Source organism: Meles meles, chromosome 10 (genome assembly GCF_922984935.1).
Source record: "Meles meles chromosome 10, mMelMel3.1 paternal haplotype, whole genome shotgun sequence".
NCBI lineage: Eukaryota > Metazoa > Chordata > Mammalia > Carnivora > Mustelidae > Meles > Meles meles.
This window is the reverse complement of record NC_060075.1, coordinates 107,649,675-107,666,440: the sequence shown is the minus strand read 5'-3', so window position 1 is coordinate 107,666,440 and position 16,766 is coordinate 107,649,675. Positions and strand designations below refer to the sequence as shown.

At 37.6% G+C, this 16,766-nt stretch overlaps 1 protein-coding gene across 6 annotated transcripts in view; it reads left to right on the top strand.

Annotated features, from left to right (window-relative positions):
* The window catches only part of SUGCT (succinyl-CoA:glutarate-CoA transferase), a 793,120-nt gene that overhangs the window by 24,152 nt on the left and 752,202 nt on the right, over positions 1 to 16,766 (top strand). For all 6 annotated transcript variants that reach the window (XM_046021135.1, XM_046021134.1, XM_046021133.1 and 3 more), the window contains exons 2-6: positions 1,011 to 1,062; positions 2,476 to 2,549; positions 9,464 to 9,549; positions 10,120 to 10,170; positions 16,535 to 16,655. In XM_046021135.1, coding sequence (XP_045877091.1) covers positions 1,011 to 1,062; positions 2,476 to 2,549; positions 9,464 to 9,549; positions 10,120 to 10,170; positions 16,535 to 16,655 — 384 coding nt within the window. The remainder of the gene's footprint in view (positions 1 to 1,010; positions 1,063 to 2,475; positions 2,550 to 9,463; positions 9,550 to 10,119; positions 10,171 to 16,534; positions 16,656 to 16,766) is intronic.

The window sequence follows — 16,766 nt, the reverse complement described above, 5'->3', positions numbered from 1 at the left end:
GGAATTCTTGGTATTTTCTGCTCAGTTGTACTGCCCAAATCTAAAACTGCTCTAAAAAATAGTCTAATTTAAAAATGTACTGAACCAGTAGTTCATCATTTTTCCCCAATAATTCAGCTTGGTATCAGTCATCATGACATAAACTTTGTAGACCATTTGGCGAGAATTTAACGTTGTGATATAATGTTGATGTTAAATGTTTTTAGTGAATTAGTGATATAATTGTTGACCTATCTACTTATTTTTAGAGCTGGTGGGTGAAGAGAAAAAGGACATACACATTTGATTGTTTAATAAACTTTTGTTTATTAAGTTGTTTAATAAACTTTTAAAAAATGCATATTGTCTCCCTGTCTTAATGTGGAACAGGTATGTGGAGGTCTTTGTTGTTCCTTTTTTGTTGTTTAGTTCACTTTTTATTTTTTTTTAAGACTTTTTTATTATTATTTTTTTTTACAGCAGTTTCAGGTTTACAGCAGAATTGAGAGGAAGGTACAGAAAATTCCCATATGTCCCTTGCCTGCACACATCCCCCCTTATCAGTATCCTCCCACCAGAGTGGTATGTTTGTTTCAGTTTGTTACATTTTATATCTATCTATCTATCTATCTATCTATCTATCTATTATGTTCAGTTAGCATGTCATTAGTTTTTGATGTAGTGCTCAATGATTCATTAGCGTTACAACCTATATTAGCGTAGTGCCCTAAAAATCCTTTGTGCTCACCCGGATGTTCATCCCCCACGACTTTTATTTTTCATTAGACAAACTATCTTAAGTGTAGCTGTGGACTTCATTAACGTGTATCAGCCCTTGTAATTTTTACAGGTTGACTTCACTGAATCAGGTCAAGGTTTCTGTGTTACATAGAAAGCAGAAATATTGTGAAGGAAAACATATATTTTTGGTAGTGATACAGATTACTTAAAACACAATACGAAGAATTCTGCATTCTTCCTCCTGAAAATTAGTAATCAATACTCTTAAAATATTTTCTGTGTTTTGCCAGATACTGACAACATGAAGCCCTTGGAGGGTGTGAAAATTCTGGATCTAACAAGGTTTGTATTGGTTTATCTGTGTTTTGGTGATTGAAGTTTTCCCTTCTTTCAAAAAAAATACATTTATTTTTTGGAATTATATTGCTTACTATCAAAATTTTAGAAAGGAAAACAGAAAAGAAAAATTTTTATATTTTCTAATTCTAAGAGCAATAGTATATTTGTGCATTTTTTGCCAATTTGCATATTTATATATAATTTTTAAAAACAAAAATTGGAACCATATTGAAATTACAGTTTTGGGGGCATCTGGGTGGCTCAGTCGGTTAAACATCTGCCTTTGGCTCAGTTGCTCAGCTGCTTCTCCCTCTCCCTCTGCCCCTACCTTGCTCATGCTCGCTCTCTCAAATAAAAAATAAAATCTTTAAAAAAATTGAAATTACAGTTTTGCCCACATTTAAAAGATAATGTTGTATTTTGAGTTTTTTTCCGTGTCACTCAAAATTCAAGAAAAATGTAAGATGATACTTTATTATATGGTTGTCATATAATTACTCTTCCCCTAATATTTCACAATTACAAATTAGGTTTCCTTTTACATAAATCTTTGCCTCAGGAAATCTTAGGATTTCTTCCTTAGTGTAGAATTCTGGAAGTGGAATTATTGAATCAATGGGAATATACTTTTTTTTGAAAATTTTATTTATTTATTTATTTATTTTTTATATTTTTTTTTTTTTAAATATTTTATTTATTTGACAGAGAGAAATCACAACTAGGCAGAGAAGCAGGCAGAGAGAGAGGAGGAGGAAGCAGGCTCCCTGCGGAGCAGAGAGCCCGATGCGGGGCTCGATCCCAGCACCCTGGGATCATGACCTGAGCCGAAGGCAGAGGCTTTAACCCACTGAGCCACCCAGGCGCCCCGAAAATTTTATTTATTTATTTGAGAGAGAGCGCGGGTGCTCACGATGGAGGAAGGGCAGAAGGAAAAGCAGACTTCCCACTGAGGGGCTAGATACCAGGACACTGAGCTCATGACCCTGATATCATGACCTGAGCTGAAGGCAGATGCTTAACTGAGTCACCCAGGCACCCCATGGGAATATACTTTTTTTTTTTTTAAGTTTTTATTTATTTATTTGACAGAGAAACAGTGAGAGAGGGAACACAAGCAGGGAGAGTGGGAGAGTGAGAAGCAGGCTTCCCACTGAGCAGGGAGCCCACGGGGCTTGATCCCAGGACCCTGGGGTTATGACCTGAGCCTAAGGCAGATGCTTAAAACTGAGCTCCAGGGTGCCCTGGGAATATACTTTTTAAAACTCTTAATACATAGTGCCAAATTGCTATTTTTGAAAAGTTTTAATAATTTTAATTCTTACTATCGTTAAATGAGTTTATCTATGTTAGTGAGCTATTAAGAATTAATATAAAAATCTGCAAGGTGGTAATTATTTATCATTGTTAATATTGTAGAGTACTGGCGGGACCTTTTGCTACTATGAATTTAGGAGATCTTGGAGCAGAAGTTATAAAAGTGGAAAGACCAGGTAAATCTATTGCTCTCTTTAAAACATAGAAACTAATACAGGTTTTTCTTTTTTAAAGATTTTATTTTTAAATAATCTCTACACCCAACGTGGGGCTTGAACTCATAACCCTGAGATCAAAAGTCACATGCTCTTCCAACAGAGCCAGCCAAGCGCCCCAAACTACTACAGTTTTTAGATGTTTTTTTTTTAAATAACCATGTGTCTGTATATGGAATGACGGGACAATTGAAATGAAATGATTATTTTTTTCCTCTCCATTCCTTACTTTCTCTGAACCTATACTAGTGATTTCTTCTTACTCTTTTTTTTTTTTTAATATTTTATTTATTTAACAGAGAGACAGTGAGAGAGGGAACACAGCAGAGGGGAGGGGAGTGAGTGAGGGAGAAGCAGCCTTCCCACCAAGCAGGGAGCCTGATGTGGGACTCCATCCCAGGACACTGGGATCGTAAAATGAGCCAAAGGCAGATGCTTCACGGCTGAGCCACCCAGGTGCCCCTCCTCTTACTTTTTATAAGTGCCAGGTTTTAAGGCTTTAGCCAGGCCCTTCACACGTACCTGAAAGCCTTCAGGAGAGACTGAGATGCACCATGCAGTGACAGGCACAGGTCTTAACACTTGGCCTGTATTAATTTATTTAATCTCTGCTACAAACTTATGGGCTGGCCCTGTATTATTCCGAGATTATAAACACAGAGACACAGAGACATAAAGCCATTCGTCCAAAGTCACACAGCTGATCAGGAATATCCACGCACTCACCCTGGCCCGGCCCTCCTTAGCCCCATACAAGCTACCATTGAGACTGACTTTAGAGCTGGCCTGACCACCCTTCCTTGCTGGGGGATGAGGGGAAGGCCAGGAGGAGGGGAGGGTAAAACGGAAGAAGCAGGACACACAGGAAGGAGAGAAGGAAAAGGAATCCGTGTCCTTCCAAAAGGAACCCAGATACTCCAATATAAGTCATTATTTTCTGTTTTTAATAAAAGAAACATTTTCTCATTTTATAATTGTAGGCATTTTGAGAGAGGAACACTGAAACTGAGATCAGTTCTTTGGGTTTGTTTTTCATCACATCTTTCCCATTTTTCCTTTCCTCTTGGTCTACCAAATCTATTCGGTGTACACAATTCTCACTTTTATTTGGTGCCTTCTTAGTATTTCGGTGTTTAGCTCATGCTATTATTGAAAGTTACTTCAGTACTTACTTTTGAAAGAAATTATTGTATGCTTTTTCTCTCCTACAAGCACTTAAAGGGCAGAGTCCATCTTCTCCATGTCCTCTGTATCATCCTATAAGGAGCTCATTTTGGAAGGTTTCAAAACTTCGCATTATTATTTATTCTTCAAGTTAGATCCTTATGGATATGGAACAGAATTACCAAATTAGTGAAAATGGTCTAGCCTTGAATAGTATGAGTATATCCGCAAGACTCATAAAACACTAGTTTATAATTACATCACCTTATTAATTTCCCAGAAGTGATTAAATACTATAAAGTAGAAAACATGGTGTAGAAGATGCAACTTTCTGCTTATTAGATTTCTTAGGAGGCCAAATCAATCAGCAGAAGATTCTCTGATCAGCATGGGGAATACTCCGTGTTATTATATCGTATTTATTTGATCCTGTGTTTACCGGGCTCCGGGTGGTGGAAGAGTCTGGTGAACCCTGCTTTCCAGATGTAACGAAAGCTTTATTTACCCGGTCACTGATGTTCACCACATTTGGTTGTTGTGGGATGCATGCTGAATAATGTTTACTTTCTGGTTGAATACCTTTTTGTCTTTTCCAGGTTTCATAAAACTTTGATTTCCATGTTACTATGCAAATTCAATACCACGGCACTTTCTCATTTCAGCCATTGAGTCTTCCCGTCCTAGACGGAGCATCAGGTCTACTTTCTCTTGCTATTTCATTTGATCGCTAGTCTAAATGTTTATGTTTATATTTATATTAATTTTAGAGGTCATTATTCCCTCTTTATGTAGTCCTTATTTCTCCTTTGTATGTTTTCCTTTCTTCAGTAGGGGGTACCTTCCTTTGTCTAGGCCTTCACATCCCATAACCATACAGTTGGGATTGAGCTTTGTTCCCAGTAGGTCATTGTTCATTGTTTTTTCCCTGATTGGTCTCTTTCCCTTAATCCTTCTGCATGATGCATTTTATTATTTATTTATTTTTAAAGATTTTATTTATTTGACACAGAGTGAGAGAGAGAGAGAGAGAGACAGAAAGAGAGAGAGGGAACACAAGCAGGGGGAGTGGGAGAGAAAGAAGCAGGCTTCCCACTGAGCAGAGAGCCCGATGCAGGGTTGGATCCCAGGACTCCAGGATCATAACCTGAGCTGAAGGCAGCCGCTTAACAACTGAGCCACCCAGGCGCCCCGGCATGATGCATTTTAATGTTCATATTATGTGTTTAACTGTTTCGGGTTTTGAGATGGTTATTCAACACAGATCTAAGGAAGAGTAATTTGGCAGGATTTTCAAAGTTCAGGAGAGAATTATTCTTTTCTCAGGCCACTCTTCCAGTCTTCCTTCCCGCTTGCTTGCTGACTTCCTTCTTTCCTTCCCTCCTTTTAAAAAAATTTTATTTATTTATTTGAGAGTGAGCGAGCATAGCAGGGGGAGAGGCAGAGGGAAAGGGAGAAGCAGAGTCCCCATTGAGCAGGGAGTCTGATGCAGAGCTCCATCCTAGGACCCTGGGATCAGGACCTGAGCTGAAGCAGACACTTAACCGATTGAGCCACCCAGGTTATAGCTTTCTGATTTGGGACTTAGACTATTCTTATTTTTGTAATCAAAGAGCCCATAGATTTTCTTTCTCTTCTTTCTGTAGTTACTTAGCTGGGCAACGTGGACTAGGGAGGGCAGCAAATGATGCTGCTGGTACTCGTGGCTTGTGGCCCTTAGGCAGGAATATGAGGGCAGAGGTGTGTGAGGTCCTTTGTTCACTGCTGTGTCTACTCTGCCTGGAGCACTGTCTGGGATGTAGTAGGTGCTCAGTAAGTATTTGCTGAATGGATTGAATGTGTCAAAATATCTTTTAAGAAAAGCAGTCTGAGGGGTGCCTAGGTGGCTCAGTGGTTTAAGCCGCTGCCTTCGGCTCAGGTCATGATCTCAGGGTCCTGGGATCGAGTCCCGCATTGGGCTCTCTGCTCGGCAGGGAACCTGCTTCCCTCTCACTCTCTCTGCCTGCCTCTCTGCCTACTTGTGATCTCTCTCTGTCAAATAAATAAATAAAATCTAAAAAAAAAAAAAAAAAAGAAAAGAAAAGCAGTCTGAAATTTTATATGAGATCTCCAGACTTTGAAATCATGGCAGCTAATTAAAAACTTTAAATTTTGTGTGGGTCCAATATAACCTCTGTGTTTCCCCAGTTGGTGACCTTTAGCCTTTATTTCTTGTCCACACCAATTCTTTCCAGGGCCCACTGATCCTCTCTAAAGCCCTGGGTAGGAAAACCATGTAGGCCTCCATTTAAGATTCCTGACATTATTTCCACTCTGAGAGATGAATGTAAACATGTAAAATTACCTAAATTTAGCCCTACCTTGACGTTGCTTTATTTTAAGAAAATTCGTGTATTGGAAGCTTGAGAAGAGTAGAAGTAGCTGGACTTTCTGTTTACTCTGAGAGGTCCTGTCTGATCCTGAAGATCCAGATTCACACCTGCCATGAAGCCTCTTACTGTTTTATTCTTGGAAGATTGCCTTTCTGGGATCTTAGAGTTTACTTTTCCCCCTTTTATTTTGAGCATGCCATTCCATTTGATGCTTACCGTTGATTTCTTTGTTTTGTTATTGGTTCATCTCCAGTTAGAAATAATGTGTCTTCTTTTTTTATTCAGATTTTATTTATTTATTTATTTACTTGAGAGAGAGAGAGTGGGTGGGAGCGCACGAGTTGGGGAGGGTAGGAAGGGAGAGGGAGAAGCAGACTCTCGCTGAGCAGGGAGTCTGACAGGACACCGGGTTCGATCCCAGGACCCTGGGATCATGACCTGAGCCAAAGGTAGACGCTTAATGGACTGAGCCACCCAGGTACTCCTGGAACTAATGCTTCTTTTTTCCTCTGGCCTGTGTTCTTTTCTCTTGGGAAGTTGTTGTTGTTGTTATTATTATTATTTTTTAATAAATGAATCTATTCTTTGGCCTCTGTTTTTTTTCCAAAAGGTTATGTCCACTTTTCTTGATCAGTTTTAGTGGTAAAGTCTAATGGGCTAATAGGTTAATTATATTATTTAGATGAGATTAGAATTTAAAGTCTAACTGGTATTCACAAATAGTCTCTTCATGGGGACCAGTCTTTAATTGTAATTACTTATATAGTGATTAGTTTCTTTTTTTAAAAGATTTTTATTTATTTATCTTTTGACACAGAGAGAGACACAGCGAGAGAGGAACACAAGCAGGAGGCTGGGAGAGGGAGAAGCAGTCTCCCTGCCAAGCAGGGAGCCTGAGGCTGGGGTCCATCCCAGGACCCTGGGATCATGACCTGAGTGAAAGGCAGACTCTTAACGATTGAGCCAACCAGGCACCTCATAGTGATTAGTTTCTATTACCAATATTTAATCAGGCCTTATATTATAAGATTCTTAAATGATACTATTTTGTGCCATTTAATCATTGATGGATTTTCTGAGTTCTGTCTACATTGTCAACTGCTTTTGGTGCCAAGGAAAATTTTTCTGTAACCCTATAGTTACAGAATTTAACACAAACATATGACTTGAAGTAGATGTCCAGAAAAATACACCCTATATTTTGATGGTTTTAAACTTCTCCTTTGAAGCAAGACCTAGTTGACTTAAAGTTTTATTCCAGAATACTATTTGAAATTAAATGAATCTGCTGTTCAGTAACTTATTTTGTCTCTCATGATTTGTTGCTGTAACACAGATGTTTTTCCTAATTGTATTGAGAAATAATCAACATACATCATGTATAAGTTTGAGGCACATGGCGTGATGGTTTGATTTACATACATCGTTACCACATTATTACCACAGTAGGTTCAGCTAACATCTGTCCTCTCGTGGAGATATGATAAAAAGAAAAGAGGAAAAGAAAAAAGGAAAAAAAATTCTTCTTATGATAAGATCTATTAGGATTTGCTTTCTTAACAAATTTGCTATATAACATATAGCAATGTTACATGTTACACCTTTGACCACCTTCCTCCAGTTCCCTCCGCCTGCACCCTCCACCTCCGGTAACCACAAGTCTGATCTCTTATTCTATGAGTTTGTTTGTTTTTTTTTAAAAATTCCACATATAAGTGAGATCGTACAATATTTGGCTTTGTCTGACTTATCTCATTTAACATAATGCTTTCAAAGTCCATCCATGCTGTCACAAATGGTAGGATTTCCTTATTTTTTATGGCTTAATAGTATTCCGTTGTGTATATATACTACAACTTTATTGATGGATGTATCCATCAATGGGCACAGGTGTTTTTGTACTTGGCTATTGTAAATGATGCTGCTATGAACATAGGGTTGCATATCTTTTTGAGTTAGTGTTTTTGTTTCCTTTGGCTATATTCCCAGAAGTGGAATTGCTGGATCATCTTGTAGTTCTCTTTTTAATTTTTCAGGATCCTTCATACTGTTTTCCACAGTGGCTGTACCAACTTACATTCCTACCAGCAGTGCAGGAGGGGTCCCCTTTCTCCACATATTCAACAGCATTTGTTATCTCTTGTCTTTTCACAGATGGCCATTCTAACAGGTGTGAGATGGTTATATCTCTGTGGTTTTAATTTGCATTTCCATAATCACTGGTGATGTTGGTCTTCTTTTTCTGTACCTGATGGCCTTTTGTCTGTCTTCTTTGGAGAAATAGCTTTTTGGGTCCTTTGCCCATATTTTGATTGGGTTATTTGTTTTTTTATTTGAGTCGTGTGAGTTCTATGTATGTTTTGGGTATTAACCTGTTATGAGCTATTTGGTTTGCAAATATTTTTTCCCATTCCATAGGTTGTCTTTTCACTTTGTTGACGGTTTCCTTTGCTGTGCAGAAGCTTTTCAGTTTGATGTAGTTCCATTTGTTTATTTTTGATTTTATTGCTTGTGCTTTTGGTATCAAATCCAAAAGAATCATTACCAAGACCCATGTCAAGGAAATTTGTTCCTATGTTTTCTTCTAGGGGTTTCATGGTTTTAGGTCTTATGTTTAAGTCTTTAATTCTTTTTGAGTTAATTTTTGTGAGTGATGAATGGTGTAAGCTACGGGTTCAGTTTCATTCTTTCACATGTGAGTATACAATTATCCTAGCACCATTTGTTGAAAAGACTGTCTTTTCTTCATTGAGCGCTCTTGGTTCCCTTGTCATATATTAGCTGACCATGTACGCTTGAGTTTATTTCTGGGATTTCACAGAAACTTAAAGATTTATTTATTTATTTATGATGCCATTTTATTATAAAATCTCACCATTATTCTGGTTTAATTATTTAACAAAGCTCTTTTGCAGACTCAGCATTTCTTTGCACATTTAATGCCAAGAAACACAGAAAGAGCTGAACTAAACTACCAAAGCTTTTTACTTTTTGACCTAACGTGCCAAAGATTTTTACTTTTTGCTTGCCAAAAAATGAAAGCAGTTTTTTTCTTTTAAATTTGCCATTTATTAAATCTGAAGACTGCTAAAAGATATTTCTTTCTGGATATTGACTTTCAGGGGTGGCTTCTAGTGAGAGATGATACAGTAGGACTTAGTGAATAAGGTAGAGTTTGGAGAGTTGGAACAAGTTCTTATGACCCCTGTAGATTGCTTAATTCCACTGAATTGAGGTGATTTTGTGTAGGCATCTGTGAATGTATATGATGGGTGAATGTTGGTTTGGATGTCTCATGATGTTTAAGAGTTAAAAATTAATTGCTCATACTCATATTTTCAGGAGTTGGTGATGATACACGAACTTGGGGGCCACCTTTTGTGGGGACAGAAAGTACTTATTTCCTCAGTGTTAATCGAAATAAAAAAGTAAGAATATAATTTCTTTCTTTGCTTTTTTTAATATAATTCTTTTGTAATAACAAAAATATATTTTTGTTATCATGATATATATATGTTATATATCATGAGCCATGATATTATCTTGGCTCATTCATTTCTATCCTTTTCTTGTATGTATAATTAATACTTAAAAGAAGGTGAAATTTTATTCATTCACTAGTTACAAAATAGAAACAAGAGAGTTTTGTACTTATTTTCCTTCTCTACTAACTTATTTCATGAGAATTTATAATGGTTTATAATGGAATAATTTTATTAAAGAGAGAAATCATTTGATTCTTTACATTTTATTCTTTCAGAGATTGCTAATTGCCTAACACTTGGTATTATTATTTGAAAAAATTTTACTAGAATTCGTGCTATCATCCTGATGTATCTCCATTGCAAATAAAATCAGTAAAGGTAATTCAAATGTTTCTTCATGAGGAAAATACACTTTAACAGGAGAACATATGATAATATGAATGGCTTCCTTATTGAACTGTCAGTAATATGAAAACCTTTATATTATTTTAATATATATATTTTAATTTTTAGAGTATAGCTGTTAATATCAAGGATCCAAAAGGGGTGAAAATCATCAAAGAGGTACAGTATGCTCTATGGAAGATATCTTACCACCTGGGTTGTAACTGGAGATTTGAACATGAGTTAAAGTGTTTTAAAACTTTATTTCATTGGCAATCGCTAATTTTCCTGTAAACGCCATTTAAGAATTTAACTTTACATTTATTGTAAGTAAAATTTGCTTTCTAATTTCTTTTCTTTTCTTAAAGATTTTATTTATTTATTTGACAGACAGAGATCACAAGTAGGCAGAGAGGCAGGCGGAGACAGAGGGAGAAGCAGGTTCTCCGCCAAGCAGAGAGCCTGATGCGGGGCCAGATCCCAGGATCCTGGGATCATGACCTGAGCTGAAGGCAGAGGCTTTAACTCACTGAGCCACCCAGGCACTCCTGCTTTCTAATTTCTTATTTGTTTTGTATAATATTTCTCTACCCTGTGAAAGTTTTCAGTCGTAATACTGTATCTACTGTTGACCGAGTGCCTTCTCTGCATCACTCTTAGGCTTGGACACTTTCCATATATTATTCCCTCAGATCCTCAGGATTTGACTTATACAGGAGTATTAGAATCCTCATTTTCATGGGAGGGCAGTGAGTCTCATGGGGCTCAGGGGATGCTCCGAAGAGGACATAGCTGGTAAAGGGAAAAGCTGATGTTTGAACCTGGTGATGTGGGTCCCATCACTGGAGAGCTCAAGCTTTCTCTAACTTTTATTCAGATAGCTAATATGTCCAGAGCTGATTTCAGCATCTTTGCTTGAGGGGCAAGATTGGGTTTCTGGTTTGGTGCACCCTAGTGCTCCACTGCAGAGGTTCTAATCCTTCTTTCTTTACTTACTAGCTTATGTGACTTCAGGTAGGTGATGTTAGTTGGATTTTTTAAAAAAGATTTTATTTATTTATTTGATAGACAGAGATCACAAGTAGGCAGAGAGGCAGGCAGATAGAGAGGAAAGGAAGCAGGCTCCCTGCTGGGCAGAGAGCCTAATGTGGGGCTCAATCTCAGGACCCTGGGATCATGACCTGAGCCGAAGGCAGAGGCTTTAACCCACTGAGCCACCCATGGGCCCGTTTTTGTTTTTGTTTTTGTTTTAAGATTTTCTTGCCTTAAGATTTTCTTGCCTTTAAGATTGATCTTGCCTTAATTCTCCTCTTTCTGTTCTGTCTCTCAGTATCATCTTCAGGGGTCACAGTTCCTGCTTCTTTCCTTCTATTTCAGAGCATTCTGATATTTTATCCTAAGTAGTCAAGGTTTCAGATTTGACTGAGCAAATACTTTGTGGTTTCATTAGAGCTTCTCAATGGGTGGAATTCATAATTCTTGCTACTAATGCATAAGTGTGCTTTTGAGTATTTTAGGAATGCATGTATGATTCTGACCAAAGTAAACAAATCTCCAGGACTTCCTTCGCACTGTCCTTGGATCTCGCCAGTCTTTTACCATTCTACTTTGAATTACATTTACATTCTACCTTGAATTAACTTTTTTCTTTTTTTTTAATAATTAAAAAAATGTTTTAAGGATTTTATTTATTTATTTGACAGAGAGAGAGAGAGATACAGAGAGAGAGGGAACAGAAGCAGGGGGAGTGGGAGAGGGAGGAGCAGGCCTCCTGCCAAGCAGGGAACCTGATGCGGGGGTCTATCCCAGGACCCCGGGATCATGACTTGAGCTGAAGGCAGATGCCCAGGCGCCCCTGAATTAACTTTCATTATGAGCTTGATTTCTCTTCATGTCTGATTGATAATAGTAAAGTACATTTCAAGTCATATTAAACTTAAATAGATTGTATGGGGACATTATTGATGTCTGTTGCTTTTAGCTAGTTACATGTTTTTAGCTTTTAGCATGTTATATATCTTATTGCCTAGGGAAAAATTATTTTTTGCCTAGTCTTTTTAAGCTTTCTGGCATCAATTTCTCTTTTAGCTTAAAGTAGCAAAACAACCTCTTTATTCAGACCATGGTGGCTATGATTGCTAATATACTGAGTTTAGTTTATGGAAACAGTTCCAAAGTAGCATACAAAGCAATCAGCTGGATACATGAGAGCTTCAAAAAATATGACTCCTTTGTCTTCTAGGCTAACTAGAAACAGCTTGAGCAAAAAACAAAACTCTGCTTAGAAAATCTATGTAGAGCCCAGTATTTTCATAGCAATATGATTTGATAACTTTTTGACATATCATTTATATTTCAAATAATTCTCTATGTTAACTAGTTGACAGTCACAATATCCGTATTGTGTGCACATGATATGTTCCAAAGAGCAATGTCATGGATTTTACTTTCTTTCTTTCTTTTTTTTTTTTAAGATTTTATTTATTTATTTGACAGAGAGAGAGAGAGATCACAAGTAGGCAGAGCAGCAGGCAGAGAGAGGGGGAATCAGGCTCTCCGCTGAGCAGAGAGCCCGACTCGGGGCTTGAGCCCAGGACCCTTAGGACCATGGCCTGAGCTGAAGGCAGAGGCTTAATTCTCTGAGTCACCCAGGCGCCCCTGGATTTTATTTTCTTATGAAAAATTCAGACATACAAAATAGCTGAAGGAAGAGTATAAGGAACTTTCTTCAACCCTATGCCTAGATGCAATAATGTTAATATATTGCTGTATTTGCTTATTTACATATGTATGCTTATTTACATATGTGTGTGTTTGTGTGTGTATTTTTAAACTATTGTATTTTTCTAAGATTTATTTATTTATTTATTTAAAGAGAGTGAGCAGGCAGAGGGGGAGAGGAAGAGGGAGAGAGAATCTCAAGCAGACTCTGCACTGAGCGCGGAACCCAGTGTGGGGCTTGATCATGACTCTGAGATCATGACCTGAGCCATAATGAAGAGACCGATGCTTAACTAACTGAGCCACCCAGACGCCTCGTGAACTATCTTAAAGTGGAAGATAGGAAACTTTGTGCTGAAATCTTGCAGAATACTTTTCCTACAAATAAGCATATTCTTTGATATAACATTTAAAAAATTACTTTATGATTTCTTTAGCAATGTGGTGAAATATTATCATCATTTTCCTTTCTATTTCTGATCTCCACTGTGTTCTTAAATTACATCTAACAAAGAGATCTCAGAATTAGATACTCTGTAGTTCAACTTAATTTTAGTTCTTATTTACTCTTTGGCTAGATGGAGGATTTTCTTTTTTCTGTTTTAGAAAGAAAAAGATAGTAGCTTCTCTACCTCATACAAAATTGTGCTTGCTTTTTATTCTGGGCCAGATTCTAGGATAGGTTTTTTAGGTGATTTGTGATCGCTTAGCTGAGGAAGAGGTGATCAGCAGTAAAACTGGAAACCAGTCTTCTCACTTTATTTCTTAGTAAATTACTGTATTTGGGAAATGCCAGTAAATAGTTGGTCTCCTTTGAAGCAATTGTCATACATAATACTTGTAGTTAGAGGGGGGAACAGTGTAACTCAGAGAGAGTTTCTGACGTTATGATTTTAGCACCCCCCCCTTTTTTTAAAAAAGATTTTATTTAATTGAGAGAGAGAGAGAGTGAGAGAGAATGAGCAGTGGGGAGGAGCAGAGGGAGAGAGATAGAGAAGCAGACTCCTTGCTAAGCAGGAAGCCCAATGCATGGCTCCATTCCAGGACCCAGAGGCCGTGACCTGAGCCGAAGGCAGATGCTTAACTGCCTGAGCCACACAGGTGCCCGAGATTTTAGCACTCTTGTGTTAGAATTTTTATGAATGATTAGCTGAAGCTTTAGGAAACATACATGATCTTGAAATGGGTGAATATCCTGAAACAGAGAAGGAGAGAATACGTTGAATGACAGAGCAACTAAGAATCAATATCTAGCAAGCGGCTAAGATATTTTTAAAATAAATATTTATAAAATGGAGAAAAGAAAAATTTCCGCACTATATACTTTTTTAAGGATGGTTCTTTATAAATATTATAATGCATGCATACTCAGTTCTTGGGTAAGCTTAAAAACTACTGTGCATCTTTATGAGTAGAAATGTGTAGCTTGGGGCGCCTGGGTGGCTCAGTGGGTTGAGCCTCTGCCTTCGGCTCGGATCATGATCTTGGGGTCTTGGGGTTGAGCCCCGCATCGAGATCTCTGCTCTGGTGGGGAGCCTGCTTCCCCCTCTCTCTCTGCCTGCCTCTTTGCCTGCTCTTTGCCTCTCTTGGTCAAATAAATAAATAAAATCTTAAAAAAAAAAAAAAAGAAAAATGTAGCTCTTAAATTCACCTGTTCCTATTTTTTTTAATAATGTGATAGAGCCTGACTGCCTGGTGCTCTGAGCACAGCTCTTGTTAGTTAAAAGAATCTTTGTCATGTTACACAAATACTAATATGTGTTCATGAAAAAAAATTAATATTTTACTGTATCAAGTCAAATCTCTTTATACCCTTATATACTCATTTTTCCCCCAAACATGAGATAATGTCATGTATATTGTTTTTTAATTTGCTTATTTTGAGTACTTAAAAATATATTTTTTTAAAGATTTTATTTATTTATTTGACAGACAGAAATCACAAGTAGGCAGAGAGGCAGGCAGAGAGAGAGGAGGAAGCAGGCTCCCTGTTGAGCAGAGAGCCCGATGCGGGGCTCGATCCCAGAACCCTGGGATCATGACCTGAGTTGAAGGCAGAGGCTTTAACCCACTGAGCCACCCAGGCGCCCCTTAAGAATATTTTTAATACTTTTTTATTAGCATAACTTATTCATTATATTTATTTTTTTGTCTTACTGAAACAGTGAACTTATTTGTGGTCCATCTGGATACTTAATGTAGATTGAAATGTGATTTGGGGTTCCACAAGGTCTGAAAATACAAATAGCCTACACAGTTAAAATGTTTTGTGTTGTGGTAGAATATATAGAACATAAAAATTTCCGTTTTAACCATTTTTAAGTGTACAATTCGGAGGCATTAGTTACATTCATAATAGTGTGAATCACTACTGCTGTCTGTTTCTAAAATATTTCATCACCCCAGACAGAAACCGTACCTGTTAAGCAATAATTCTCCACTTCCCTCTCCCTCCAGCCTCTGATAAACTCTCATCTACTTTTTGTCTCTGTGGATTTGCTTATTCTGAATATTTTATATAAGTGAAATCATACAAGTTTTATACTTTTGTGTCTGGTTAGTTTCACTGAGCATAATGTTTTCAAGGTTTGTCCATGTTGTACCATGTATCAGAACTTCGTTCTTTTTTTAATGGCTGAATAATATTCTACTTTATGGGTACATTTGTCCGTTGATGGGCACTTGGATTATTTCCATCTTTTGGCTATTGTGAGTCATGGTGCTATGAACATTTGCATACAAGTACCTGTTCGAGTCTCTGTTTTTGGTTCTTTAGAGAATATTCCTAGGAGTGGTATTGCTGGGTCATAGGGTAATTCTATGTTTAGCTTCTTGAGGCACCCACACAGGGTTTTTTAAAATTAAAAATAATTCATTAAATGCCCTTTGCATAAGGTACTACATAATGCACCGTGCAGAATGTATGCAACGAGAGTTGACCCATGTGGAAACCTACATGTGTTTGATGTAGTTTGTGTCCTTTACTGCCGGCAAGAGTGCCTACATGGGGTTACCGTTTAATAGTTGTTTTTTTTAATGGTTAATTAAATACATTTAGAACTTTTTGGAAAGGAGGCATCTGAAAAGTATAAAAAGATTTCTGAATCACATTTATATGTATTAAGTACCCGTATGTGCAGGTTGTAATGAGGAATATTACATAGTAAGGATGGAGAATAGCAAAGACATTGTATCTAGTTTCTTGTAAAGGATTTAAGATGTTTTTCATATATTTTTATTTATTTATTTATTACTTATTTATTTAAAGCTTTTTCTATTTACTTATTAGAGGGAGAGAGAGACAGCGGGAGAGGGAACACAAGCAGGGGTTGTAGGAGAGGGAGAAGCAGGCTTCCCTCCAATCAGGGAGACCGATGGAGGACTCCGCCCCAGGACCCTGGGATCATGACCTAAGCCAAAAGAAGCCACTGAACGACTGAGCCACCCAGGCGCCCCTGTTTTTCATATATTTTTGTACATGTATTTTAACTTTTCTATCTAAGCTACTTGAGACTGTATTTGGACCATGTCACCTAGATATTTCTTACATTTGCTGTAAGCATATCCCCTTAACACCACGATATTTGCTGAATATCTTGGTGGCCATTGTCTATTGTCCGTAATATCTCATAGTAGTTGACCCACTGGTGCCTTTATGTTCATTTAATTCTACTTTGTCATTCTACTTTTCCTGTGATTTTTCTGGACTATTACCATGTGAGGATCAACTGTGTTTACTAAAATCCAAATTGTGTCATGTGGGGGTTTGTTCAAAGGTTGGAAGTCCCTTAAGAAGTCTGACTCATCTTCCCTCCTTCCTCAGCTTGCAGCTGTTTGTGATGTATTTGTGGAAAACTACGTCCCGGGCAGACTGTCTGCTATGGGCCTTGGATATGAAGATATAGACAAGATTGCCCCTCACATCGTCTACTGTTCTATCACAGGTATTTTGACTCCACACTCTTGTCAGTGAATAGATTTTCCAGTGAGTTGGCTTTCTTTGTTCCTGTAAGAAACCTCTTGCTCGTGTTGGTTCTGGAAGTGACTCTGTTCTC